The sequence below is a fragment of the Centrocercus urophasianus genome, unplaced genomic scaffold, assembly GCF_019232065.1.
Source record: "Centrocercus urophasianus isolate 14NV4802_14NV808 unplaced genomic scaffold, USGS_Curo_1.0 seq_40, whole genome shotgun sequence".
In the NCBI taxonomy this organism is placed as follows: Eukaryota; Metazoa; Chordata; class Aves; order Galliformes; family Phasianidae; genus Centrocercus; species Centrocercus urophasianus.
This window is the reverse complement of record NW_024884978.1, coordinates 4,352,856-4,380,850: the sequence shown is the minus strand read 5'-3', so window position 1 is coordinate 4,380,850 and position 27,995 is coordinate 4,352,856. Positions and strand designations below refer to the sequence as shown.

The following is a 27,995-nucleotide window of genomic DNA, read 5'->3' as shown; positions in this document are numbered from 1 at the left end:
ATCCCAAGCAAATTATAATCATTTGGAATAAGGCAAAATGAACGCTTCATAAGTGACACCAGAGGTTTAGAGGGCTGAATGTTTTACTGTCCCAGTGGTTTAAAAGAGCAAATCCTACAGCTGCTACTCTAAGCAGAAAAACTCCACCTTATTGCTTTATGATGCTGGATTTTAGAATTGAGGCACCAAGGGGATTTAGATTATAGTTTGTGACAGACTGTGCTCTCAGTACACTGACACTCTTTTCCTCTTCCCCCTCCCCCTAGAAATGATAACAGTTGGCATCTGAAATCTAAACATGTGCAAAAATATATTTATTACTGAAGGGGATCTGTTCCTCTCCATATCTAAGAAATTCAACATTTACTATTCCAAGCAGCAGATACTTTGTTGTGTTGCTACATGAACACAAACTGACATTTTCATAGAGCTTGTAGTTTGCTCAGGCAGTTCTTGCAATTCTGTTAAGATTCTGTAAGATTCAGAAAAGCAGGTTTCAAAGGAGAAAAGTTTTCTGGCAAGGAACACCCACATGTATGTAGAGGATGAAAAATGAATAATGATACTTCACTGCATGTTTAGAAGAACAAACGATGGTTAATTATTGTGTGCTACTTCACGCTGCGCTTCTGGAACAATATAATCTGTAGCTGACAGGAAAATATACAGTGAACTGAAGTATATCCTTTTATCTTCCCTTTCCATTTGCACCACACTGTCACCTACTGTTTTATTCCTGGGTTCAGGTACAGTAAATGCCTTAGCATTTAGTCAACAACTCTTCTGCTTTTGCTTAGCAACTTGCTTTATCAGCTCATTTTTCTTTGGGATGTATTTTGGGAATATTTAAAAATATTTCTGATGAATTTCACTTCACTGAATAGCAGTGGTTTCCAACATGCCTTCCTGCAAGTCCTGCTGTCTGGTTATCTCCCCTGGTGGGCCACACTCAAAGTCATGGTGGGTCCAGATGCAGGGGCAGGCGCTGTGTCACCACATAGCATTAAGAGGAGATGGACTGGGCTCTGCTCCTACATCACATCTCTTAAAATGCCAACTTCCCTGCGCTGTCAGATGAGAGTGGAATAGAATTTGCAATGGGTAATTCTTAAACTGGCACACCATGGTCAGGTGGTCAGTTTGTGCTGATACATTGCTCACTGCTATTTTTTTTATATTAATCTGCAATAAAACCCACCTAGCAGGAAATACAACATTTGATTTTGGTTTAGAAAAACACAGTAGTCAATTCTAATAAGCGTGGCTTTTAAACTCTAACTCTGCTTTTGTGTGTATGAGCATCTTGTAACATTTCTGATGAAGCCCACCTGTAGTCTTTGGGGTGGACAGGGGTGCATTCCTGCTCCTGACGTGGTGCTCATCTCCCACTGATGTGAATTCCCCACGTGAACAGTCTCCTTATGCTGCAGTAATGACAATACCTCCACCTCTTCCTGATTTATATTCTATTCCTCTAGCAGTTTAATTCATTATCCTATTGACTTTCTCCTCTGAAGCTGAACATTAATCTGAAGGTTATAGAGATTTTACTAAACCACCCTTCCATTAGACATGTGTTCCCTCATCTGGTACTGCCCTCAGAGGCTTATTTTTCAACATTAATCAGCACAGGAATACAGTAAACTTATCTTCTGGCTGCAACACTTAAAAATGACCCGTATCGTTTCCAATAAAATTTCCAAAATACAGATGACCTGTGGCAATGGGCATCACCTGCTGCCTTTCCTGAGGAAGGAGTGTGTGCTGCCCTGTATTCTGCTGAACAGCCTTGGGAGAATCTCACATCCTCACATCAGTGAGGATCCTACAGGGAACAAAAAGCAAACAGAAGTCCAGGCTTGGATGGAGGGCAGTAAATTTTGCACAGGGAAATGTGTGGGGAAAACATGTTTTTGTGTAGAATGCAGGAGAGGAGGCAGAGGCCTGAGCCATGTCACAGAAAGGCATGGCTAACATTTACCTTTGGAAGAAGTTAGGGCCTCACCCAATAAAAGGAGATGTGGCTGGTTTGCAGCTTGGAACAAGCAGTATGTTTAGGGTCAGCCTGTGCCTATGGCTTCCTCTGACCTGCTGATGGATTTGCTTTGTTTCACCAGCATCACTGAAGTCAACAGAAGCATTTTGGGAGAGGTTATTCAGACCTACACAGGCAAAGCAGAGGTGTGCAGAAGGCCTCCATGACAATATCACTTCTTCTGATTTAGCAGTTGAGATCGTTCTAATTCTGCAGAAGACTGGATTAAATGATTTCAGCTGGCTAGATGTTTCTCACAGGCTGTTTCTCTGTCAGTCCTGCTTCTAAAAATATCAGAAGTTGGATTTGCAGCACTGATCTCTCTGATAAATAATCCTTCACTATCATTCAAAGTTCCCTACTCACGTACAATTTGCCTGATTTCACATAGAAAATGAAGTAGTAGAAGGCTGGTGTTTCAGAATTTCTGGTCTCCTTCCCCCACCTCTGTTTTCTTATATTTTGCTTCAATTTTTTATTAGCTTTTGCAGCAGAAAAAAACAAATCTTGGTTTCAAACTTTCTGTGTAGATGCAATATATGTTCACTTATCCAGATACTTCGTGGCTATCATTTTATTTCTCATGTAGGAGGTGAAGTCATTTTGTGCTTATAATGTCTGTCATAGGTTTTCAGAAGATGACTTGGTGGGCTTTATATGTGCAAATCTATTTTCTGCACTGTGGAGTCTTGTTTGAAAAGTGCATAGCATAAACAATGAAGCTCCTTGACTTTCTTCCTCTATGTAGATAAGACCACTGCACTGCGCAGCCTCGAGGTAGTTGGAGTAAAGCTTAAAGGGTCCAGTTTTCTTCATGACTCTTGTAGGTTCAGTTACCTTTATCTTATTTTGTATTTTAACAAGGTAGACAGAGCTCAAACAGCAGCACTATTCTGCTCTATTCTCTGTTTCTTCCTTTCTGAGAGAAGATGGCCTCATTAATGACACAGACACTTGTGCTAGAAGCAGTTTTGCATGGAGACATCAGGCAGCGGACGTGAATGATTGGTGTCTTGGTTGTGCTCTTCGCTTGAGCCAAGATTTTCTTTGCATTGCTACTCTATAGTAGGATGCTCACACAAAGAGTGCAGAATTGAATGCTCTCAAGAATGTATCTGAGGCACAAACAAATGCTCAATTTATTTTTTTAAACATTCCAAAGCCTTTCATTTATTCCGTATTAGCAGTGTTAAATGCATTGATGATAATCTGATGCTCATTTTTAAAGTCCTTACATTGAAACTATTCGGGCCTTGGTTCAGTTATTCTGTCTGCTGAAGTGATCATCAGGGGCTAAAAGCTACCCAGATCTCTCTTGACAGACTTTAACACCTGAAGCCTGGAAATTACAAGCCTCTCAGTATCGCTCAAACCATGGGACATTTTGAAACAAATTGCCAGTTCTGGATGTTTTTCATTCCGTGGTGCCACTTTAGTGCTCTCCAGCCTGCTGAGTGCCTGTGCTCTTGCAGAACATCTTCACTGTGCAAAAAAAAAAAAAGCATACTAAAAACAGGCCTCTTGCTTAGTGTGGATCTTAGGCTTGATTTCCAGATGTGTAAAGAAAACTGCTCATAATTGAAAATATCATGGAGCCACTTAGCAGCTTCAGCTTCCCTGGATTTGGATTTAACTCTGGTCTGTTAGAGCCAGTCTAAGTTTTCAGTGCTGTTAGGGAGGGCTGCTCTGCCCCCCAGCCCTCCTTTCCCCAGTGCGCTGATGTGAATGTGTCAGTGTCAGTGGAAAAGAGGGGACTGAATTGAATCACACTGCTTGGGTAACTCAGGAATTGTTTCTATAGCAAGACAGAGGTTGCAGTAAACGCCATAGTTACTTTGTCCAAAATAAATAAGAACAGCAGCAACAAGGAAGCGTCGTGGGCATTACTGTGCAACCAGCAATCAAATGGTGGAATCCTGCAGTCATGCTTCTCTGGTTGCCTTCACCTGCTAAAGCCCAAACCAGAAAATCTTCACTGCTCTGGTTGCTGCACAACCTAAATTAATGTAGTTATTTTTCTTTATCCTATCTCCTCTGACAGTATCACGGGAGTGATAATAATTAGCAGCAGCTTTCTTGAAAGCATATGTTGCCTTACAGAATCATGTACTCAATCATAAAGTCAGCTAACCTGTCTATAGTTTTGTCATTCTAGTTGCCGGGAGCTGTAAACGTTGCATCTCCCAGTGCTGAGAGCTTATTGGAAATAACTTACTTATATAGACAGCACTTGTAAGGGTGAATGTGAGTCCTAAGAACACTGTCAGCTGCCATCCTTTACTAAAAAATTGCACCTATGCTATTCAACATGATTTATTTGACTCTGTGTTTGTGCTTTGGAAACAGTATGTGTTTTATAACTAAGACTTTACTGAAGATACAGATCCAAATTGATAATTAACACTTGACCTTACTGGTATTCACTTGTTTGACTGCCCAAAATGGCTACCTGCAACTTTGAAAAGCACATCCTTGAAGGTTAGAATTCATCTCCACCATCCAAAAAGGAGACATCTAATCTAAGCATCTTGTCCAGCTGTTTGCCTGCTCTCTTGTCAAGGCAGATGCATTTCCACTGAGCGATTTGTCCTGTCCTAAGAGATTTGTCTCTAGCTATCAGGAATGCTCATCCTCTGAAGATGCCAGTCTTCTTCCATTCACAGTAGGAGGAATTCAGATAATTAGATGAATCCTTCCTATACTGTGGATCCAGCGATGCACCACTGGCTGACTGACCGTGGTTTCCACTTAGCTAGATTTTCTGCTTTTATTAATAGAGAACTAAGGTCTGTGCTAGCAAATAATACCTAAGCTTGACAAAATGTATTACTGCAATAATTGAGAAATAATAGGAAGGTGATGGCCTTGATCTAGGGACTCCAGAGGCAACACAGAGGGTAGAGGAAGCTATTCACACTGTTTCACTGTTGATGCTGGGAAACGAGGTTAGAAAGCTGGCTTTTCTGCTTAACCAATAAATGGAAATGAGCGCCGCCTGGAAGAGATTCAGGACGTTTAAACTAGGGCTCTGGTTGGCAAGTGGGACAGCTCAGCTGTGCAGCATCTAAGGTACGTGTGACTGATTTCATGGAAGGCCGTGCAGGAAACTGTCATGGTGCTCACAGGCAATCGGGCACTCGGAGATGGCGGGCAGCTGGGCCAGCAGCATCTGTAGCTCTCCCAGCTGAGCAGCTGCTTTGCTACCCTGCTCTCCTCCAAGAAACCATCGCTAGCTCCACTTTGAAGTGTCACTGCATCATTTGGCATTTTGGAGTGGACCTTCTTTAAGTTATTCAGTGGTATTTCAAGCATAACAGGACGGTGGCTCAGGTACAGCTGCTGCGTGTCTATTGTTTCAAGAATAGAAATGTATTGAAGCCAAAGGAATGTTAGGTCAATATTAACCTGGCTGCAGGAAGGCAGGCTGAAGGAGGTAAACTGTCATGTTTAGTCTCTACATTAGAAGGTTAAGGTCTTCCAATCCAATGCCAGCTGCACTTATTGCTGCACTTCGAAACTTCTATTTTTGAAGTCCCAGAGCCTAGGTAAGTACTAGCACCAAGCAAAGCACAAAAATGCTCTACACGTTTACTTTTTGTTATAGTCTATGAGCGATTAATTTCTAACTTTTCTATTCCTTTGAAAACATCTGAAACAATCCTGATATGTTGTATGGAGTGCAGCGGTGTGTTTCAGCTGGGTACTTCTTTCTTGTTCAGTCAAACTGCTTTCATTTGGGTATCTCTCCCCTATAGATAAGATTAGCTAAGCGAATACCCAAGTTACTATAAAGCACCCAACTTTAGGCTCTTAAAGGAGTCATACATTTTATGCCCACTTATCACAGAATTTAAACAAGGCAGCCAGAAGTCAGTTGTGTGAAACATGAGTAATTTCATGAAAAAGCTGCTGCTGGTTATGCTACATGTCTGTGAAGCTTTTCAAAGTAACTAATTGCCATCAGTTAAAACATTATTGGACAATCCTACAGTTAATGTCCTGCTCTTAAATAACCGCTGCTGCACAACACCAAAGAAAACAACACTCATTAATTGTCTGATCACCAGAATCTGTGATAGATATTACAGATGGTAATTCACTCTTCCCCAACAAAGTTCTTCACCATGAAAAAATTATACGTTTTGATCTTCCAAAAGAAAGGTAATAGGACACTTACAGAGTATCTTAAAAAATAACCCCTATGGTTATTCTGAAGCATTGCCTTATTTGTTAAGTGGAGGAGAGATGCTGGCAGTTAAAGGATCCACAAGGCTACTTGACTGCTTTGTAAGCAGTGCATTTGTGAGTACAAGGTGTCCACGAGTGCAGTTAAACAATTTCTTTTTAAATACGACTCACACATGTAGCCATGCATGGGCCGGGAATAGAAAGTAACACAAAAGCTGAATTCCACCCTGGATTAAGGGAAACAATTTTTTTGTTGCAAATACCTTCAGGTGGAAATGAAAAGTGTAGCATTCCATGCTGCTTCATTTGGCACTGGAATATGTTGACGTACCTCCCCAGAGAACGCCTGTCCGTTGAGAAGGTGCTCTGATCCCTGGCTGTCCTCACTTCCGAAGTGTAACCGGATTTCCTCCAGGCGGTGGCTGTATGTCATCGGCCCTCCGGAGATGTTCACCAAGTGCTCCTTGTCTAATCGTAGAGAAACGTGTCTCCCTGTGTTGTACATCGTCCCGCTGACCTGAACAGGGGATGAAAAGTGCTCCTTTCAATGTCATTTGTAATTCCTTGAGACCAATTACACACAATGCAGGTGTTTGCATCCTACACGTCTTCATTTAAATTTGGCACTGTATCTCATTATTACTGTGATGGAACACGTGACCTGAGGACATGCTTCAGGTGTGTGAATTTTAACTGTACATTGAAATATTTCTGTAAATCCATATGGAGCTGTTCTATCCAGGGGCACACGGTTAGCACAATGAGTGAGACTACTATACTTCTGAATAAGTAGGCTTCTAGAATATTTCTCATCCAAAATCTGAGTAGTGACTTCATTACTAAATTTGTCCACTGAAAATGGGGACATTTCTGCTGGCTTAAATTATTTAAGTACACTTGAAGAAATCTGAAATTTAATTCATTTTTTTCTTCTTTCGATATTCATAACAGTTAACTAAAAGTAAAGGTGCTGCAAAAGCAGGGAGATAATTATTCATGAAGCAGGGAGCCTTGCTCATTCTGATGCTGCAGGTCAAACCATTCACTGTCCTCTGCTGCAAGGCTCTTTGTTCTGGGTATTCTACAGTTGCTAGAAGTTTTGGCCACAGTGGTACAAAATGAATTATGGTTTGGTGAGTATCTCCAGTTCCTCCTACACCTCAAGTAGCTGTAATGATCTTTGAGATTCAGCTTCGTTTTTAAAAAGACTGAATGGTACACTTCATTGAAAACTGATTTATGGCTTCTGTAATGAAAAAGAAAACAATTGTAGAAATCTTTTTTTTCGACGGAATATAATTCAGTCACATTTACCCCTGTCACAGGAGAAGTTCCTACAGCAGGAGGTTCCTTAACTTACACGTCATCAAAAAGTGCAATACGGCAGCTTGAGTTAAAGTAGAAGAGTGATTGATTTTAGAATGCTCTGCGTGGATGCAAATGCTACACTTGAATGGCATTCATTTACGTTAAGAAGAGGAAGGATAGCAATAATATGCTTTGTTGCACTTCAATTTAAAATTAAAGACATGCCTATTATGTATTATATCCTATACATCAGTGCTATAGTAATTAACATTGCCGCAGTGTCGTTTTATCTGTAATAGTAATTACAGAATTTAAATGACCTGTTTTGTTGCACAGTATGTTGTAAAAAAATTACAGCGCAGAGTGCGATGCAGCCGCACGAATGAGACGAAACAGGTTTTGAGTGCCGTGGTTATTTTAAACTTTGATATACACCGTTTCTGTTTTGTTTATTCCAATTCAAAATAAACAGTTTCAAATGGTTTTAGAAAAGCAGTAAACACAAATATTCCCATTCATCTCCAGTAAAACACCATGATTTCATTTGTAACTGCTCCTTAGTTTTCTGCTTGACTTTGCATACCTAATAATTAAATACCAAGTTTAGCTTAACAAGTGAAAGGTCAGGTTATTGAATGCAGTTTCAGTACACTGCGAACGGATGAGATGGAATTGCTAACAATGCTAAGAAATGCAGTTGAAAAACAAATAGGGGGAAATGGTTGAAAGCCTCCTATTCACATCTGAAAGCTCACGCTTCACTGAGCACCCCGTTAAATTTAGCAGCAGTGCAGAATATTCCGAATCCATTTTCTTACTTAAATTGCCACCAATCTCAAATTAGGTTCCCATTATTTTCTCTCTTTAGGTAAAAGTGACCCAAATAACCTCTAATATGAATGAAATAACTCTCTGTAGAGCAGAGAGGGGAAGTGATAAGAGACAAATTCAAGAGCAGGAGTAACATTTGTCTTTCTCGTTTTCTCTTTCATAAAGACGCAGAGCTTGTAATGAGATTGCACTGTCCATTTTGAAACAGGATTTCCCTACGTTACCGCAGGTAAAAAATACCAGTAATGAGCTGAAGTATCCGACATGCCTCATTTCCCCCCTGCAGGGAGAGCTGAACACCTAAGTGAAACCACAAGAACCTCCCACACAGGCACACGAGCTCATCACCAGGAAGGACAAAATTCAAGATGTTCAACATAAAAAATGCACGGCCGTGTCTTTTTTTCAGCATTTTTAGGCTCAGCTGGGGCACTGGTTCTCCTGTTCTGAGTGTGTGCATGTGGGAAGAGTCACATACTGCAACCCAGATCCCAGGCAAATGGCCCCTGATGTCTCTGTGCCATTGCTTCTGTACCATCGAGGCTTTTAATGGCATTTCTATTAAGGGCATTTGATCACTACAAGAGCAAAAGTGTCTGACGTTTGCCATTTACTCAGATTACATATGAATGAAAGATGAAAATGCTAAAGAACTTTATCTTTAATTTCTGGAGACCTTCTGACTTGCCATGTTTGTACAATAAGACTGCGGCTGATCATGGCAAGTTTCACTGGACTGCTGTCTGAAATTGTTGCAGTGCGGGATTGTCTGCTTTATATACAAACTGAACATCTCATGACCTTTAAAAGCGTGCTTTTCAAGTACAACCACTTTCAGTTACAGGGCACAGTGCAGTCACCTCCTGCTTGTGAGCTCAGTCTGGAAATGCGTTACACTCAGTAGGAAAGCAGTGTACAGGAAATAGGAGAAGTCTGTCTGGCATTGTTGGCATTGTTGCCAGCAGAAAACTTCCTGTTGTGTTTTCTCCATGTACACTTCTCACTGCGACTGGAGAAAAAGGAGATTCTGATCCTGTTCATTATGTGAAGTTTCTGACCAGAGAGGGACTTTCTGTATTTTATGTTACTGAGCCTTTAAAGCGATGGTGCAGCATCACTTTAGAGCATGGAAGTCGCTTGGTTTTGTGGACAGTGAAGTTGAGTGGGGTTTTGTAGGGGTGTCATCTGTCTGCTGTGTGCCCTGCTGCAGAACAGGTGGTAGGAGGGCTCCAGGGGAAGGACTTGGCTCTGCCCGGTGTGGGCAGCAGCATCTACTAGTGCTGAGCACAGCATGGTCTGTGGATTGGAAGAAGAGTCACAGGGAGTACTTCAAAGGGGGGATGTAGAAAGGGCAAAGCCAAGCTCAGCTAAGAGTTGTGTAACTGTCTCCTTAAAGTGTCAAATTTCCCTTTGGTGCCACTTCCTTCGCAGTCATGGCCTCCTGGTGCTCTATTACTAAGTAACATTTTTGTTCTGTGTTTCACTTTGACTTAAATGCATACACAGTTTTATTTAAACAAGGTTAGGTAAAGATGAAAACAGTGAACCAGGCTGGGGAAAAAAAGCGCTAATTGCCCCTCTTGTGTTTTTGAAAACAACCAATGTTCACATTTATCTCACGTGCTACAATAAAGGCTGCACTAAAGAAATTTATTAAAGCATCCTTAAAAATCTGCCTGGGAAAACAGCTACATCCAACATTGTCAGAGTTAGCGATGCCACCGCACTCAGTTGACCCAGTTTTCCTCAAACACTGAGAAATGTTTCTGAACTGGTAGTTTTACCTATGGCAAAATCCCCAAGTAGAACAGAGAATGTTGATGGGCTTCAACCTTAATTGTGGAATATTTCAACTTTGGTAGACTTTAATTAAATTATTAACATATTCCTGATGTGTTATTTTCCATTTAATCTCATTCATTTTAATTCTTGCTTCACAGAGCTTTGTGCACATAATTCCCCAGCAGCATTATTCTCTCTTTATCTTGATGCAAGGCAGCCACACAGGCACACTAATTTATGCACTGCTGCATTTCTAAGTGAGATCTGGGTGCTCGTGTATCTGGGTGGAACTTCCTGGCCCTACAATCAAGTCCAAGTTCTGCTGCTTGGTTGTAGAATACAAGATCAGCAGAAGTGCATAACTAACAACTGTGAATTCTTTGGCCATGTTTATCTTGAAACATCATAGATTTTTATGACCATGAGAAAAAAAAGTAGCGGAAATAACTTTTCCTGATGTTGCTCTTTAACCCTGCAGTTATGGAAGCATTTCATCATGTCCTTGTTAACCCCGTGTCTTGCTCACTGACTCTTTTCTTCTGAAACCGGTCCTGAACTAAATATTTTTCAGAACTTTCATGTTCTACATCACTACATTATAGTCTATGATAAAACTGCCTTCAAAAGGCTGTGCAGGACAAGCCTCAGAAAATGAAGCGTATTCTGGGGTACAGCTGTGCCAGTAACACAAGCAGGGATTGCAAGAAGAAAGGTGAGGGAGCTGAGCTGGACTCCGTGCCCTTCATCCCATGCTCTGCTGCTGGCTCATTGTCACCACTTTCCAGCAGCTCTCTGCTTCCCAAGGGCCTTCACAAATGGTGAAACAGTCTCTCAGCATTTTGGATTTATTCAGGTAACAGTGGCCTGAAGATCAGTTCCAAAAATATTTTTTCACTCGTATCAGTACCTGTCAGCAGAGCAGCACCGAATGTAAGGAAGCAGGAAAATCAATTGTGTATGGCTGCCTGCTGTGGTGTCCTTGGATCTTATCTGGGGTTTTAGCTGTTTCTTTCTTTGGGATGAAAATAGATACAGTCCAAAGAAAGCCTAGCACTGTGTAGGGAAGCAAATCACTAAGCATTGAAGGGTGTTTTGAAGATGTTGTAATGCCTTGGTTTTACATCCTCCAATAGCCACACTTCTGTCATCCACCGCATGGCTCCCAGATCCTCCCCTTGAAGTCTTATGTTCTTGCAGCTCTGCAGGCTCCAGGGGCAGTGGGCTCTTTGCCCCACTAACAGCACCTGAGCTGTTAACAGCACTTGTTTTGTCACTGCCTCTGCTTTCTGCCATTCCCTATCAACACAGCAAGAGCAGTAGATGTCCCAGTGACTGCAGACCAGATTCTATGGGCAGCAGCCATCAGTTTTCTGCCCATCCATGGAAACATGAAAGCACCAATACTAAGATTGAAGTAGCATCTGTCATCTAAGGGTCTCAAAGAGCTTCACTAAAGCAAAAACAAATATGCAACTGTCTTCAGGCTGACCAGGATATGTAAGCATTAACACCAGAGTGTTTGGTTTTCTTCAGACTTACGCAGGGTTGTCCCATTCCCATACAACGCCTCGTGCTGCAGCTCAGGTCACATGAGCCTGAGCTTTTAAGTACAGTAGCAACCAAATAATGTTTTTCTGAGTACTCCAAGCAAAGTCCTTTCTTTTAGTGATTTTGTTGTTGTTGTTCATAGTATCTTGACCAGACCCTGTTCAGCAATACGAAATATTGTTCTCATTGATTTGCAATGACTGTGTTGTGGGACGTCCCTTGTATCTCTCTGGTACAAAACAGACTTTTTAAACAGGCTGGCTTTTTTTCTCTCCTTCTTTCTTTTTTTTCCTCTCTTATGGAGCACTCAAGCACACTTGGGAAGCCTTTGTACGTTTGAATATTTATTCTTCATAATACTTTTTGCTTGCCTTCTCTTCAAACTCTACTTATGCAGCCTTGCGTAAGGAAACCATCGAAACACTGTGAGCATAGCAACATCTGCAAAATTATGTTTGCAGTAAACAACTTGCTTCTTGACCTTTTAAATCATCATCTTCTATAGATTTGCATAAAAACATCTCGCCATAGATATGTATTCGAAGTACTTCATGCTGTGTAATTTAGATTGCAGCTGTTTCTTGCAGCCTTTCCCTGCTGCCAGCAGAGAGCACTGTTGACCCATCCCACATGGCCATCACCTCTGCCACGGGGATTTCCACAGCCAGGCAGAAAACTAAAACGAAAATAATTTGTCAGTTGGGTTTGGTTTGTGACACAGCCTTATTCTGTGCAGTTAGGTTCAGAAAGTGTGGTTTGAGCAGTGGGACAGAAATGAAGGAGCAGCACATTATGGGACATAATTGCTGAGCTTTGAGGAACAGCAGACCTGCCCATCACCAATATCTGATGGAAGACACAGATGGGAAAATGTAAGAGAGAAGGGCAACGATTAAAATAACTTTTTGTCTTGATAAGTTTTGAAAAGGAAATGATGTTAATGAGTCTCTTTCATGCATTTACCTGCTTACTGTCTCAAATATGCCGTGACACGCATTTTTAAGGCCCCACTGTCAGTACGAGTCCCTCCTGTTCACTGGGCTGCAATTCTCCTGTTTACGTCCCTTAAGTGACTGATCTGAGAAATCGTGAACCAACTTCATAAATTAAATATTCAGGCTTACTGGTTTATGAGCACTATATGTCAATTTCTTAGTGATCAAAATAATGTGCTTCAATAACGTATACACTGTTCTGTAATAAAAATATAATTTTAATGGGGGACCCGTAGGGTCACGGTTAGCCTGAGATAATTACAGGCCATGGATAGGAAGGAGTGGGACTGCTCCTAGGCCACAGGTAGAACCCACAGAGCCTATTGCCACTCGCTGCCTTCTAGGGATAATAAGGCACTTTATTACGTTTCCACTGCTACATTAATGCACTGATTTTTTTCTCTGTTAGTATCTGTGAAGTCTAAAGCAGATGCAGCAAAATTTCTGGTGACTAGCTTAATAATTGCTGCATGCATGTGTTTATGTTTACTGCTCTCCTTCATCTAAAATATTCCAAATTCATTCAAACCATGTGTCGCAGATGAATTAGATCCCAGAGCTTTCACTAGATTTCTAAATTAAAACTGAGTTACTGAAATAAGCAAGCAGATAAACTGACTTCTGTGACTGGACAGCTTCCATCAGCACTGGCTGAAAGCCTTCAGGGACCAGCAAGGATTTTAAGTACAGGAAACATCTTGATACTGAGAGCTTCCTGCATGTTGGGATCCATTACATGCTGCTGGGTGTGAAAAAAGGAATCGTTAAGGATGTTTTGCTGTAGGAAAGCAGACTGGATCTCAAAGTCTACCATCAACTGTGTAGAGCCCTGAAACCTACAGCCTGAATTTTTCTGGGAAACTGGAGCATGGAAGAGGAATGTGTAAAAGCAAGTTACATTGCAATGTAGCCTTAGAAGACTTCTTTGTGTACAGCAGAAATGTGCAGTATCAATGTAGATAGCATGCAGTTATGTAGCAGGTAAGGCAAAAGTAATCAGATTCATTTTAGCCTAGTAAAACGGTGAAGGAATTGTGTCAAGTTCTGAGTTATACGTGGTCAGGAATAGGTCACAGACTCCATCCTGAGATGGCTGCTTTGTATAAATACCCAACAGTGCTCCAGCTGCAGTCCCAGATGGGTCCTGACTGTGGTAGAATCTGGAGTGACTTTGGTTTATTAGCAGAGCTAGAGTTTGTTGCGAGGTGCCACGTGTCTGCACTGCACTCTAGAGCTCAGAAAAGATGTCCTGGGACTTCTATCTGGACATGTAGTGTGCCTGCAGGACTTGGCTCTGTGACCCACAGCCCTGTGCTTCCACAGCCACATTCTTACACTGAAGACAAGTTTTATCTTTTGGCCTGACAGTTATAAGCATTATGTGAAAGGAGAGGGGAAAATTATGTTTGCATGTTCTTTTTCGTTCATTAACCTTAGTTTAGAATTAGGCTAAGTCAATAAGTAATGGAGAGAATAACTGAGGCTTAGAGAACCCGTTACCCTAATTTAATCTAGCGATCTGTAACAAGATTTTGGATTGAAGAATCCTCATTAAAATCTGTGTTAAGAATAATTTTTGTCTCTGATGAAAGGATGTCAGAGCTGCCTGTTTAAATCTGAAGGTTTCAGTGCATTTTCAAAAGGTACAGAAGCCTACAAACCGATGAGAAATTCAGACAAATGAAAGTTTCTCTTTTCATTTTATATAGGGCTTTAAAAAGCAAATTAGAGATTCTGAGGCTCTAATTGAGTCGCTGTGTAATGAGTGATCTTAAGATGCACTGATCTTCAAAATGTTCTTTGATTGGAATGCCAGCAGCTTTCCAATGGCAGCAGAGGGACCGTCTGACATGCAAGTGCATATGGAGCAAAGGGATGTCAGTGAATTCCTCCGTGCAGAAAAACTGACACCCACTGACATTCAGTGACACTTGCTGAAATCTGGTGGGGACCAAGCAGTGGATGTGGGTGCTGTGAGGGTTTGGTGGTGTGTTTCAGCAATGGCAACAGCAGCATGAAAGACACGCCACCTTCTGGATGGTCATCTAGATGGTTGTAGGTGGCATACAGTTCTTGTTCGTCTCTGGCATAAATACACAGTGAATGGCTACGTTGAAAAATTATGTTTTGCAACTGAGAATTTGCTCTATAAAATAGTGTTACTGTGCTCTTTCTATTATTGTAGTTACCATAGAAGTAAATAGAAGGCATTACATTTGGAGTGGCCTACGTATTTTTCAGTCTAAGAAGTAAATAACACTGCAGGGAAGTGAAGGTTATTAGTACAGTCACCACTTTACTTCTAATGCACTCATCACATCCATCCATCTGTGCATATGTAGATACGCGTTTTGTCATCAGCATTTATCTGTATATATACAGAAATAAAATATTTTCTTTTTTTCCTAATTTCTGTGGATAGAAAAAGAAAGAAAAATGCCCATCCTCACACACAGGCTTAGATTAATGAGTTGGCAAAACCTTCCTGCTGTTGTGCATCCATAGCATTAGATTGCTGTCTGAATGACTGAGATGCATATGGGTTTCTGAGCAGGGTGAAGGATGTGCACACAAAATTCATCTGTTTTATGCAGCAATCAAAACATACCATTATTAAGTTTAATGATACAATTTTACAAGAGACTGAAAACACCATTTCTCTAATTCTTTTGCTGTCGGGAAGGTCTGCGTTTCTATGCCTATTAAATTTTCATAAACCTTCTAAAATAAAGAAGTGGCCACTGCTGGTTTTTGAAATCCCTTGAGCGTCCTGATTTTGGCTTGGATGGAGCATGGTGCTGGCATGGTGCAGTGCTTTGGATTCAGGTTGGGAACAATGTTGGTAACGCAGTGTTTGAGTTGTTGCTGAGCAGTGCTCATGTCAAGGACCGCCAGCTTCCCGCGCCGCTCTGGCAACAAGGCAGCTGGGAGGGATGGAGCTGGGAGAGCTGACCCCGAGCGACCGGAGAGATTCCCCGTCCCACATGGCATCGTGCTGAGCACTGACACCAGCGCCGTGGGCCAGGGGGCTGCTGCTGGTGGCTGGGCATGCTTGGCTGGTAGCGAGCAATTGTGCTGTGCTTCATTTGTTTGTCTGCTTTCCCTTCCTTCTCTTTCGTTATCATTAAACTGTCCTTACGTCAACCCAGCAGTTCTGGCACTTTCACATTTTCCAGTTCTCTCCCTTATCCCAGTGTGGGGCTGAGCACAGGGCTGGGTGGTGCTGAGCTGGAGGGGTGACAGCTCTTACATCTCCGCAGCCATGAAGCTCCTGCAAGGCCCAAGAAATGACACCTGGGAAGGGAGATGGCAGCGCCTGATGGTGGCACGGCCAGAAGAGCGCAGTAATGCTTCCCTGCAACTCCAAGTCAGTGGAGAAGGAAAGGAGAATCTGTACAGCTCAGCTTTTAACCATGAAAGGGATAGAAGTTTGATCAGCTTTTTTTGGCAGAACTGTAACAAGTTTTTGAGAGCGGTGTATTTCACAAGTTGCTTCCCAAATCACTGCCAGGGAAAAATGCACGCTTACTGCAAAATAATTTCCTCGCATCTCTGGAGGTAAACTAGTATTTAGATAACTTGAAATTTGACCTCGATAAAATTCATTACGTGTCAAGGCAAATCCTTTGTGACATGCAAAAATCATCAGCTATTCTGCCCAGTAGCATTTTTCACTTTCATTTTTTTGAGCAATAGAAGAGAGCTACTTTGTCCTGATTTTTCTAATTCTTTAAAGAAGGCAAATAACTTCGCTTTCCCTGGCACAAATATTACTGTTTCTGTTTACCAGAGGTCTGTTTTACTCTACTCATTTTATTCACCTCAAAAACATTAATGTATTTTTTTATGTTGAGAAAAGTAGAACTGCAGTAAAAGGCAGAAATAAAAGAAAAATAAATTCAACTCTTATTTTTCTGTTCTAACACTGCACTTTAAAACAAAAAATAGTAAACCGAAATGTTTTAAATGTTCTTATGTTCTTACTAACTAGAGAGAAGGCAGGCAGAAATTGAACTGGAACTTTCCAAAGTGAAGATCAGAAGTGTTTATTACACGCCATTAGTGAGAAACGGAGGACTTTGGTATTTCTATTTTAGATGCACTTGGGTTCTGAATAACGGGTCTGCCCCAGAGCTACTGAAATCTGAGGGCAGCACCTGTTTTTAATATATAGTTGGTGACCGATGGAGTCTAACATAAAGACAGGAAATCCTTACAGGTCTGCGCTAACAGAAAAATATCCACTCCCTGGTGCAATTGGGAGATTTGTAAGTCTATTGTGGCTTATGTCTTATTATTTTCACACCAACTATTTCTAAAGTCTAGATGATGCCTAATAAACAACTCCTTTAATCATCTTTAAAATGACAAACCTGTTGATAAATTGAATTTTCTCCAACAAGATATTGCTATATTGATTTTAGTACTCCATTTTTAATAAGCAGAGACTGTTCAGAATTGCCTGCTATGACAGCCCGGAAAGTAGGGCATCAACTGACTTGGCAAATGGCTGAATTTATAGGGGAAGTTTTTGCTAGAACTCCAATCCGTTATTCTTTTATTGTCGACATTCACTTGCAATAAGGACGTTGGACCAAATCTGCTGCATATGAAAAATGGACAGATATGTCTACCTAGAAGTTTCTGTGGTAGATTTCCTCTTCTCAGGAACAAAAGCCATATCCTCCCAAGCGCACCTTAAGTTACCAAAGGAAGTTCTGCCCACGGGCAGCCTCACTGACAGCCCAACGGCAGCAGGCGTGCAGCAATCCTACAGCTCAGTGCCAGAGCAATGATTTCATTGTGCCATTCCTGCCCCCAGCCTGGGTCGTGTTGCTGAAGGCACAGGGTGACACCAAACTTCTGAGATAGCGCTGTGGTTAATCACAGAGAGAAAAGGTGAAACCCAGTGGGTCAGCACATAGCATTCAAAAAGCCACCTGTAATTGCAGAAGTGTATTTCATCTACTGCTGGAATTGATCTTTCTTTTCTCTGAACGTATGAGAGCTTTGCGCATGCCAAGGAAATCATGGTGCCTTTAGACACTGTCTGCTCAGTCTGCTTAGTGAAAAAGTTACTCACCTGACTGGCAGTAGTTCTCTTTGGTAAAGGGGCGGAAAATTGCTCTGATGGTGGCACCACTGGTACTACAGAAAATACATAAGTTGGAAGCAATACAAAATCCTTCTGTGCAATAAACTTGAATGAGATAAATGTAGGGACAAACATCCTAAAATGTTGCAGTTTGAAATAAGGAAATGTTTTTGATATTTTAACCTCCACCTCAAAAGAGACTGTAGCTGCTGTATCAAAACCATAACTTTGTGCGCATTCAAAGCTGTTCTTGGACTAAAAGCATATCCACAGTTATCAAAACACGCAGGCACCTATTTGCACGTTCTGCCAGGGTTGTGTATTCACTGTACAGTGCTTGGTATTTTACGAAAGCTTTCTTTTGAGCCACAAAGTGATTGCTGAACAAATTGTGGTACATACGAGCTGGCAAGTGGCAGTGCAGTAATGAGTACTGAGTAAAAATCTGAACAAAGACGTTATGGCCAAATCACCTTTATGGGATTTTGGGTTCCTGGTTTAAATGCTATTGCTTGCTTTTTTTTTCTTTTTTTTTTTTTATTTGTATATTAAAAAAGGCTTGGTACTCTCAAATCCATGCCTCTCATCCCTCGTATTCCGTCAAGTGAAAGCAAAACAAAATGAAACCAACAACTTGTAGCAGCAAAATTCCAGCCTCAGGTCAGCATTCCTCAAGCTCTGGTCTGATGCTCGCACAGATGGAGCACATCAGAGCCCCCCATGTCCGACTGCTCACAGCCACGAGCTGCTGCCTGCTGAGGGACTGCACACACATGAACCAGTGGCTCATGTATGCTGAAAGGCTGAGAAGTAGTGATCTAGGTCAGCTTCTTCCACATTCAGGCTCTTGAGCAGACGCGACCCAATTCTCAGAAGCCCCGAGTAAATAGAAATCTAGAAATGATAACATTTCAATACAAGGGGCTGCTCTTCACATCCTAGGAAACTCCTAAATATGCCCCTCAGGCTATCAGGAAAAAGTTAATCCTAACGTTTTCATCTGTGATTTTCTTCCCTTTGTTGTTCAATGATTTGGTTAGCTTGCTGTCCCTTTTACTCTCCCACATATTTGGGTAGCTCTCAGTTATAACTGTAAGCCTGCTTTTCCTGTGATACCTGTTCCCATGTACCCCTGAGAAAGGTTAAACACACGCAGAAAGGTCCCTAGGTTTTTCTGTTCTTCTGAGTAGAACTATTATTCGTTCTGTGTGTCTCTTTGTGATGTTTGCAGAAGAATTTCTGAGTACAGTTTGCTTCCTGAAAGGTACCTAAATCCTGACAAGTCCTGTAGGTTTTCTTTCTGTCTAACTGATGATGTTCAGGAAATGCCCAGCCTTTCATTGCCACGCAGTGGGGCATCATCCAGGCTCACATTTTTCTCCTGACCAAGGCTGCTCAGCTGATTCTAGTAGTGCTGTAAGAGCATACAACACAGGAGCAACCAAATATTCACTGTCAGCACTAACCTAGCCTTGCTTCTGAGTTTAATAGGATGAACATATCCTTTTGTATCTATACCCTGAGATTCTGCTATTGAAATCAGCAGAAGCAAGATCGGGTGATAACTGTCTAAAGAATTAGTTGTAAGTTTCAGTAACTCCTCATTAAAAAATACCCAACAACCTGTCCTTGTGGAAAATTCCTATTTAGCTGTAGGGATGCCTAGAAGGTTCTATAGAAAGAACTGAGAAAAAGCCCACTGTGATTATTCTGTATATGTCTGGGATTTTGAAGCTATTTTGCTACAGTATTTTATAGGGATAGAATTTTCTAACATAAACATTTCAAACATCCCAAACCGGGTGGCTTCAGATTCTGCTATAGGATATGTGTGAAGGAAGGCATAGAAAAGTCTAGCAGAGAAATTTGATATTTTGTCTTGTCAGGAGAGCTCTGCCATTCAGCATGCACTGCTGAGTACCTGTGTTGCACTTATATTTGTTACATCAGTAAGTCCTATCTATTAATTTTCTGTATTTACATCATAAATTAGAAGATACTGTACTATGAACTGATATGAAATAGCCCACTGATTGTATTTGGAGAGCCAGTATGTACTCAGAACAGAACTGTGCCCCCTACCCTGGCCATGAAGCATTCAGAAACCTTTATGCCCCCACCACTACCTTTCCTTATGCAAGTCTTATTCTGAAATTAATGTACGAGGAAAGCAGCACCAGTTACATCAAAAAGACTGAACAAAACTTTGAGAAGCACAGAAGAAAGAATAGCTTAAAACCTTGGGTGACTGGATGAACTCCACATACTGTTAATTAATATTTCAGCCAGCTATATCACCCCAGACAGAATAATCCCACAGTATTGCAATACGTGGCTGCAGTAAGAGCTAACCTACTGACATGCTGCTTCTAGCAAATCAGAGACCTCAGGCTTAATCTACATCATCTAGAAAGCATGTGTGCAGAAAATGTGTAATGCCAGATCTTACTATGAAAAAGAAGATTAAGGCTGAAAAAGGATTAGAAATTAATTAAGGAGCTTCTTCATGTTTCCCAATATCCTTCTGATCTGTTACCAGCCTATCTTCAGCGTCTCTGCTGCTGATGCTGTTGTTAGTGATTGTTTGAACCACAAACACTGGGGCGGATTATGGCCGTGCTTTAGGACGAGCTTGGGGCTTATTTTCCACTTCCACGCTTTCCGACTGATGGCAGGGATCAGTGGGAGAGCTGCAGACTCCGAGCTCAGAGGGACACAGATGTTCAGGTCTTGCACTGCTGCCAGCAAGCAGCCTGCTGGGTGTTGCATCGCTGCAGGACTGCAGCAGAGAGCTGGCAAGCACCTTTCAGAGCAGTAAAGCTCCGAAATGGCTCAACTGATGGGGAGGGAAGCAGCCAGAACCCTGAGCTGACTGACAAAGTGGTGGTGAGGCACAAGGAGCTTTCTGAGCAATTGAGGCCCTGCGATTTTTCAAAGTCAAGCAAAAGTGTTGCTAGGCTCTGTTTTGTGAGCACCACTGTGGGACTGTTCAGCATCCTTCAGTGTGGCCACACCATGCAAGTGAGGTGTTAGCATGAAAAGTACCTCATCTTAAGAAGTTTTGGTTAAACTCTGTGGTATGTCCTTAGCAAGTTTTGATCTGAGCGTGCTCCATGTGTACATTCAGATTATGCAGCAGTGAATCAGTTGTTCTGATTAACATTAATATTAGTTAATATTAATAATTTTTAAATTAATTATGGTATTTACTATGCAGACAGTTTCTCGCTCATGACATGGAGTGTTTCTATTTTCTGGAACTTGATTATACTGAAAAATACAATCTTCACCCTGCTGAGGCAGAGTGATCATTATTTTGTTTGAAAGCTGCAGCTGAATGTGCACATAAATGGAATTAGCACAGCATGACTATGAGATATCCTATAAACAGGGCCCTCAGGCTTGTTTCAGGGAAAAATCAAATGTATTTTAACACGTTTATGAATACCCAAATATGAGCAGGTTCTGAAGTACAGAGAGAATCATAGATGCTGACAGCACTTAGGAAAGCAAGTAGTGATAAAGGAACTGTAAACAATTTTTTGAGAAAAATGAGTTTCATTTCAAATGAAAACTCTAGAAATGAGCAGGAAGAGCTGACTTTGACAAGCAGGAGGCTTAGGTGTGTTCTGGCACAAACATACAAAACCCCCTAAAACTCATGACATCAATGTATCAAACCAAAAGAGCCAACTTAATGGCACCTGATAATAACTATTAGCTACTATTACAGGATGCAACAGGTTCCAGCACGAGCTGAGGCAAAATCAAAGCATCCATTTCTTCTTACAAACTTTAAGGAACGAACACTTCCACGCTGCCACCACACTCGGTTCTGCAGTCTTTATTCGTTCCCTTTTCCTGGGCAGACCCTAGGGAGCAGCTTGCCATCTCTTGCGCACATCTCAAGGGTTGTTTAACTTTCCATTTTCGGCTGCAGGTTACCACATTTCCATATTGCCAAGGGCTGCTTAGCAGAGCTGAAATTTCTTCTATTCTTACTTCTCTGTCACATTGTTGGGGATAAAGCAGGACACATCTGCTTTTCATCCACACCGACACGCTGCTCAGACCCCACGAGGCTTTCCTTCTCTTCCCCCCTCAGCTCACTGCACAAACGTCCGGCTCTGAAGCGGTGCGCTGAAGCCTTCAGGCTGGATTTCCACGAGCAGCAGCACTGTGCTTCCTCTGCTTCCATTGAAACAGCAGCATTTGAGTGGAACAAAATTAGATCAATGGTGGGCATGTCCATGCTGTGTGATGGAGCTCAGACAGACACCTCCGAGCTGCTGCTGACACGGGTGGCCCAGAGCCAGAGCCAATACGATCCTGCTGGCAGCTAATTGGCCATGGCAAAATAAAACCAGAAAGTTGCTTATTAAAGATTGTACTTGCTGAGATTTACACAGCCGTGGATTCATACTGACGCTCATATGCAAGAGATGGGTTTTGAAACTGCTGTCAAACTGTGCTATCTTTGTAAGACCTCAATATACAGTATTTGTAATCTCTGTGATGTGCTGGATTGGTAACCAGCAAATCTCTATTGTTTCTGAAGCAAAATCCTGTTCAGAGAAAAACCTGTCATTACACAGAACCCAAACACTTTTAAAAAGAAAAACATCTGCTTAGTACTAAAAATACATGGGAATGGATAACTTCAGGGAATATTTAACAGTACCTGCAAAATACTAGAAGAGATTCAAATCTGTTTTTCATATTACATTTAAATTCTCACAAACTTATTCACTATGCAAAATACAGCTAGCAGTTGCTGTTCCTTGTCCTGTGGTATTTAATTAGTAATTAATGTGTATCATATGTGTGTATGAGTGTGCAAATATTTATTTACCATCAGTTTGATGTTTCTCACTCTCTCTCTTTTTTTTCATCACAGCAATTCAGCTCTAAATCTTCTAGCAGTTACGTAAAGATGCCATTTGGGAACCCAAAATTGTACATTTTCTCCACATGTGGCAAACCCAACCTCCTGTTCTCACATACATACGAGTGCATCAACATATATTTTATGCAGTAAACCAGTTTCTAAGAATTACCATATAAGCATCCCATGAAATATAACACATCTTAAAAAGGCTTCATTGAAATGTGTTTGTCAAAGAACTTCTATCAACTGCAACAGGCTCCAGGAAGCTCTTGCCAGTTATTTACGTGGAGCCTGGCATTCTTTTTGTCCATTCAAGTGGGAAATGGAGTGGTTCTTCTCCCATCTTGCATTTGCTGAAGTATAAATCCAATGGCTTTGGTATCTCTACTTCTGATTACACTGTTGTGAGAGGGGAATCAGATCTGGAGTTTATCGATGAGAATGTTCAAGTGATCTTTGGAAAGAGGAAGTCTTTGATATGCACAGGGAAAGATGCTTTCTAAAGATAAGCAGCCATTCTTTATGCGTAGTTCTCTAGGTTTTCTGCTCTCAATATTCAGTGATCATTTATGGCAGAGAGCAAATAAATCAGGGTTATGAGCTCCTAAATTGCATCTAGGTAAGTTTTGCAGTTACCCTAACTAATTTGGCTGTAAAACTGTGGGCACATCTACTTGTACTAGGCAGGCAGCTTCTCTCCCTACGTTGCACATGTATGCACAAGACGTTGATTTAAGGAAATGCATTTGGTAAAAACTACTGAGGTCACCTGGTGATGTGGTCCGCATTTCTGGCCTTTTATTTGAAGTAGAATGCTTCACCATGTCCCCACACTTGGATTTTCTTTAGGATTCTGAATTCCTTGTGGGTTTTTTTTTTTTTTTTTTTTTTTTTTTTTTCATGGAACAACACTCTCCTGGCAGCACAGAAATTCTGATGATTATCAGCCAATGGGGAGTTTTGCAGGTTTGTGCAATGAACAATTCACAGCAAGCTGATTATCATCTTGAAACAAAAAAGGGACAAACAGATTTGGATTCAAACCTGAAGTGAGATGAGCTGAAATCAGCCTATTTGTTCTGGAGAGAGAAGCACCATTCTGCCCCAACTTCCTGTAATTTTTCTGGTGCCAAGCAAAGCTTAAGATCTGACTTGGTTTTGATAGAAAGACGGATTACTGGTGAAATAACATCAGGTCCTCCCAATAACAAAAGGCACACACAGCAGTTAGCAGTAACACCTTGTCATCCACTCTGTGGGTAAGTGCACATCAGCAAAGGTCCAGGCATGTGCTCCTTGCAGGGCTCTACAGAGGACACAGGTGAATACCCTGAGCCTCCCCCCGGGTGGCTGCTGGGGAAGGTGACAGCCCGGCCCTGCCACCTGCCTGGTGGGTCTGCTGGCAATTATGGTTCTCCCAGAGCATCAGAGTGTAGATGGCTGAAGATTCCCCACAAACGAACACAGAGCTTTCAAAAGCTGGCAGTTAGAAACAGGCTGCTCTCTACGGCTGAACGTTTGTGTTCTCATTCTCCAAGGCTTGCCTATTCTTCCTCTTACTGTGGGTATATTTTGAACTGCTAGGGACTTAAATGCCAGCAATATTCACAAGACAGCTTTCTACATCAGCGGAGACAGTGCTACTGGACTATCCTTTCAAGTCTTAAGAGACATAACAGCATCCCTGCCTTGCCTTGTTCCAGGCAGCTGAATAGAGAAATGCAACTAAAAACAGTCAAAGAACCAGGATTTTGTGAGCAGGAGAGTGGCACCAGTCATTCAGCATAGCCTTCTCAGGGACACTGAAGATTTATCTCTGTTTCTAAACTCTCAAGTGAGCTCAGTAACCAGACTGTGTAACTGTTTCATCTGTAAGGCAATAATGAGGTGATGTGCTTTGTACTGGAGACACAGACTCCCCTCAAGCTAACATGGGGGAAGAATTCAGTAATGATCTGAGTAGCACTTTCTGTAAACATAGGGATGGCAGATAGTCTTCCTGTGCATTTGTTATGCACATTCACTCAGCTGAGTTTTGTGATATCCAGTGTCTGATAAAATCATGGCCTGAAGTAATACTAGAATAAAGCTGTAAGTAGTTCCTATGTGCAGCACTGACTTAACTGAAGTTCAAAGCTAATTACTGACATTTCTACAACTGCAATTATGTTGATATTGTTTGAGATACAGCAATTTCTGAGCTCCTATTAGGAGATTATATATATTGATTGAGGACTGACATTGGAAATCTTCTAAAATAGAGAGGTGAGCAAATTAGTCAGAGATGCATGTAGGTCAAATCCCTCCTAGAAAATCCTCTGGAAGCATCTAAGCAAGAGACAAAAACTGAAAACGTTTACTGTGTGCAACAGGGCAATTGAATTTCCCTAAATCAAGAGGAAGAATTAAATTAATGGAGCAATAGTTTGACAAGTTTGGCTTCAGTCACTAGACATAAACAAAATCATTACTTAAGCATATTGCTAATTGTGCTCAACTCGAGAACAAATTGAGTGATAGCTGTTAATTAGGGCTGTGTGCACAAGAAAATGAGCAATAACATGACAGAAGGCTCCGAGTACGTGCGTGTGATTGCACAACAGTGTTACACACAGGTGGGCAGAGGAAGGAGTGCTGGTGGATGTGCACGTGTGCTGACTGTGAAGCACACACCGTGCTTGCTTTGTTCCAGGCTGAAGTTGTATTATTGTTTAAAATACACGAGTGATCATAGAATCCAGTTCTGCCATCAGTTTACTCTGGGCCACTGATCTGTCAGTTAGGAATGGCAGTGAGGATCATTATGCAGCACAGCCCTCTCGTGCACCGCTTCTGCCAGCTGAGGATGGTGGTTCCACCACACGGTGGAAGGATGGGATGCTTAAATACATCACATCCTGCAGACTGCAGTAAAAGGCCACGTAGGTGGTCAGATGGCATTAAAGTTCTTGGAAACGAAAAGATTTTGCTGTGAAAAGACACGTATCATCTTTTGTGGAATACATGAACATCCCTGCCTGATTTTCTAACCTGGGGTCACCCCAGAATGCACTTGTGTCCAGATACATATATGTACATAAGCAGTTGAAGAAATGAAAGATAAGCTTACATTAAGTGATAGATTCTGTGAGCCATGCTGCTATGTGTTTATACAGGCTGCTCAATTCAGCAGTTTGGTTGAAAGGATGGAAATGCACATGTGTGCAGGTCAGGAGTGCAGAGGGGCGCTGCGCTTCCTTCTGGGGCACCCGGGGTCTGGTCCAGCCTGGAGGAGCTGCTCTGCGTGCTCTGACAGCACGAGTGATGGGAATGAAACCTCGGTAAGAACAGGGAGCAGATCTGCACTCCTGAGCTGAACGAGAGCTCTAAATGAGATGCACATTTTAAAAACTCCAGATGATGTTTATAAGACTGGGCTGTTAAAACACATTCGGTTTTGTGCTGAAAATATTGACCTGCTGCTTACAGCTATTAGAAAGTCTGGGCAACGCTAGCTTGGCAGCTACAGGTGATTATATGGCTACCAATGGGTTATTAAATCTCCTCCAAATCAATGCCTCTTCTTCCAGAAGTGTATTAAAAAAGCCGGGGAGGTACAGAAACACCCCAGGGAATTATACAGAAGCTATCCTATATTTTTTAAAAATCTAATTAACTGTAAAGTAATTTCACTCCACAGAAACCATAATAGCACAAACGTAAGAGAAAGAGCAGTGGTTTGCTTTCCTGCCTATTGATTTCTGGATGGTAACTGGAAGAGGCAGGTATTTTCAAAATAGCTTATAAGGAAAGCTTCTTCTGTGCCCAGGGAGAAAATCTAAACAACATTTAAATGTCTTGTTTTGCTGCATGCTCTCTTCAGACTTTGAAGTTTCATCAGTAAGTAGGGATGCATAGTTTAGATCCAGTCCGTGCTTTGGGGTTCTGATCCACTGACCCTAGAGCATTGACCTTAGAACCCCCACCTTCCCAACACTGTGCTGATGGAGCTCGATCTGCAGGGTAACAGCTCTCCTTCAGGACGGCGTTTTTCTGCTCATTGTGCTGTCTTTTCTTCTCAGTTAAACTGTCACTATTTTCCAAGGAACACTGAAAACATCTGCCAGCACTAATACCTCTGGGAAGGCCTTTCCACCCCGAGCAGCCACCCCTGCTTGACAGAGATGCTCAGCACCCACTCTGAGCCTGGTAGGGAGGAAATTCCAGGAGCTCTGAGGCACGTCTCACACCGACCACCGCCGTGCTGACGGGGCTGACACCTCCGCTCTTGCAGAGAATGGCTGCCAAGGGGTGGCAGGCTGTGCTGAATTTTACATGAACCTGTCAATGTAGTACGTAATGTTACAATTATGGTGCTCCTCCGAGACTTAAATCAGCATGACATCGCCTCCTCATTTACTGTAACAAAAATCTTTTGTCTAATATTAACTAAATGCTGCTCTTATTTACGCCCTGTTGGTTTTGTTTCCAAAGTATTTCACGCACGTACAGCAGGAGCACACTGCTCGCCCGATTCTGCTCTCAGTAATGGTGCAGCAACATTGATCTGAACACTGCCTCTGTGTCTGAGGACACTTGTAAACAGAAAGTTCAAAGAATGGAATCCCAGTCTCAAAATAAACACAAAATCCCAATTGATTTCACTCAGGGATTTTAAAGCTAGAAGAAAGATGTGCTGATTAAGCCTTATGTGAAGAAGGGTAAATTTGAGTTAGCGCATCCTTTCCAGAATTTGAGGCAGAAATCTTTCATAATTAGGCTCTTTATTGATCAGGAACCACTCACCTACTCTGTGCCACTAGCCCAGTGTGAGCCGTATCTGAACATGTGAAATACATATTGTAGTTCTGATTGTTTTCAAGCCCTTACCAAATACATGTGGAAGCTATGAAATGATAGGAACATCCTTCCTGCTGCTGCCACATCATTGCCTCCCTGCTTGTCTTGCCAACTTCCCTCACCAGTCTTTTAGCAATTCATTCATTCTGCTTTCCAGCCCTCAGCTAGGGACGCGATTTCAACAGTGAGTCTGTGAGAGAGCAGTTGGTCATATTTGGAATTTTGGTATTTCAAATGAGTTTCAAAATGCAGTTACTTGCTTGTGTACAAGCAGATATTTCATGGAAAATATTTTCTGCAAAGAATAGGAAGGTTGCTTCTGATTCTACCTGAACCAGGATTACAGACGAAATGAAACAGGAAGGTCTGAGCAAGTTCTAACAATATTCCTGTGGTTTGTTCACATCTAATAATGCATCAGGTGGGCATTTTCTCTCTAGACAAAATGGGCTTTCCAACTCAGTGTCACAGTACCCTGTCGTGCTG

General features: G+C 41.8%; 1 protein-coding gene across 1 annotated transcript in view; it reads right to left on the bottom strand.

Annotated features, from left to right (window-relative positions):
• CA10 (carbonic anhydrase 10) overlaps nt 1–27,995 on the bottom strand; it is a 152,945-nt gene that overhangs the window by 25,797 nt on the left and 99,153 nt on the right. Inside the window, exon 5 of the mRNA XM_042833040.1 lies at nt 6,555–6,740. Within this exon, the coding sequence (XP_042688974.1) occupies nt 6,555–6,740 (186 nt within the window). The remainder of the gene's footprint in view (nt 1–6,554; nt 6,741–27,995) is intronic.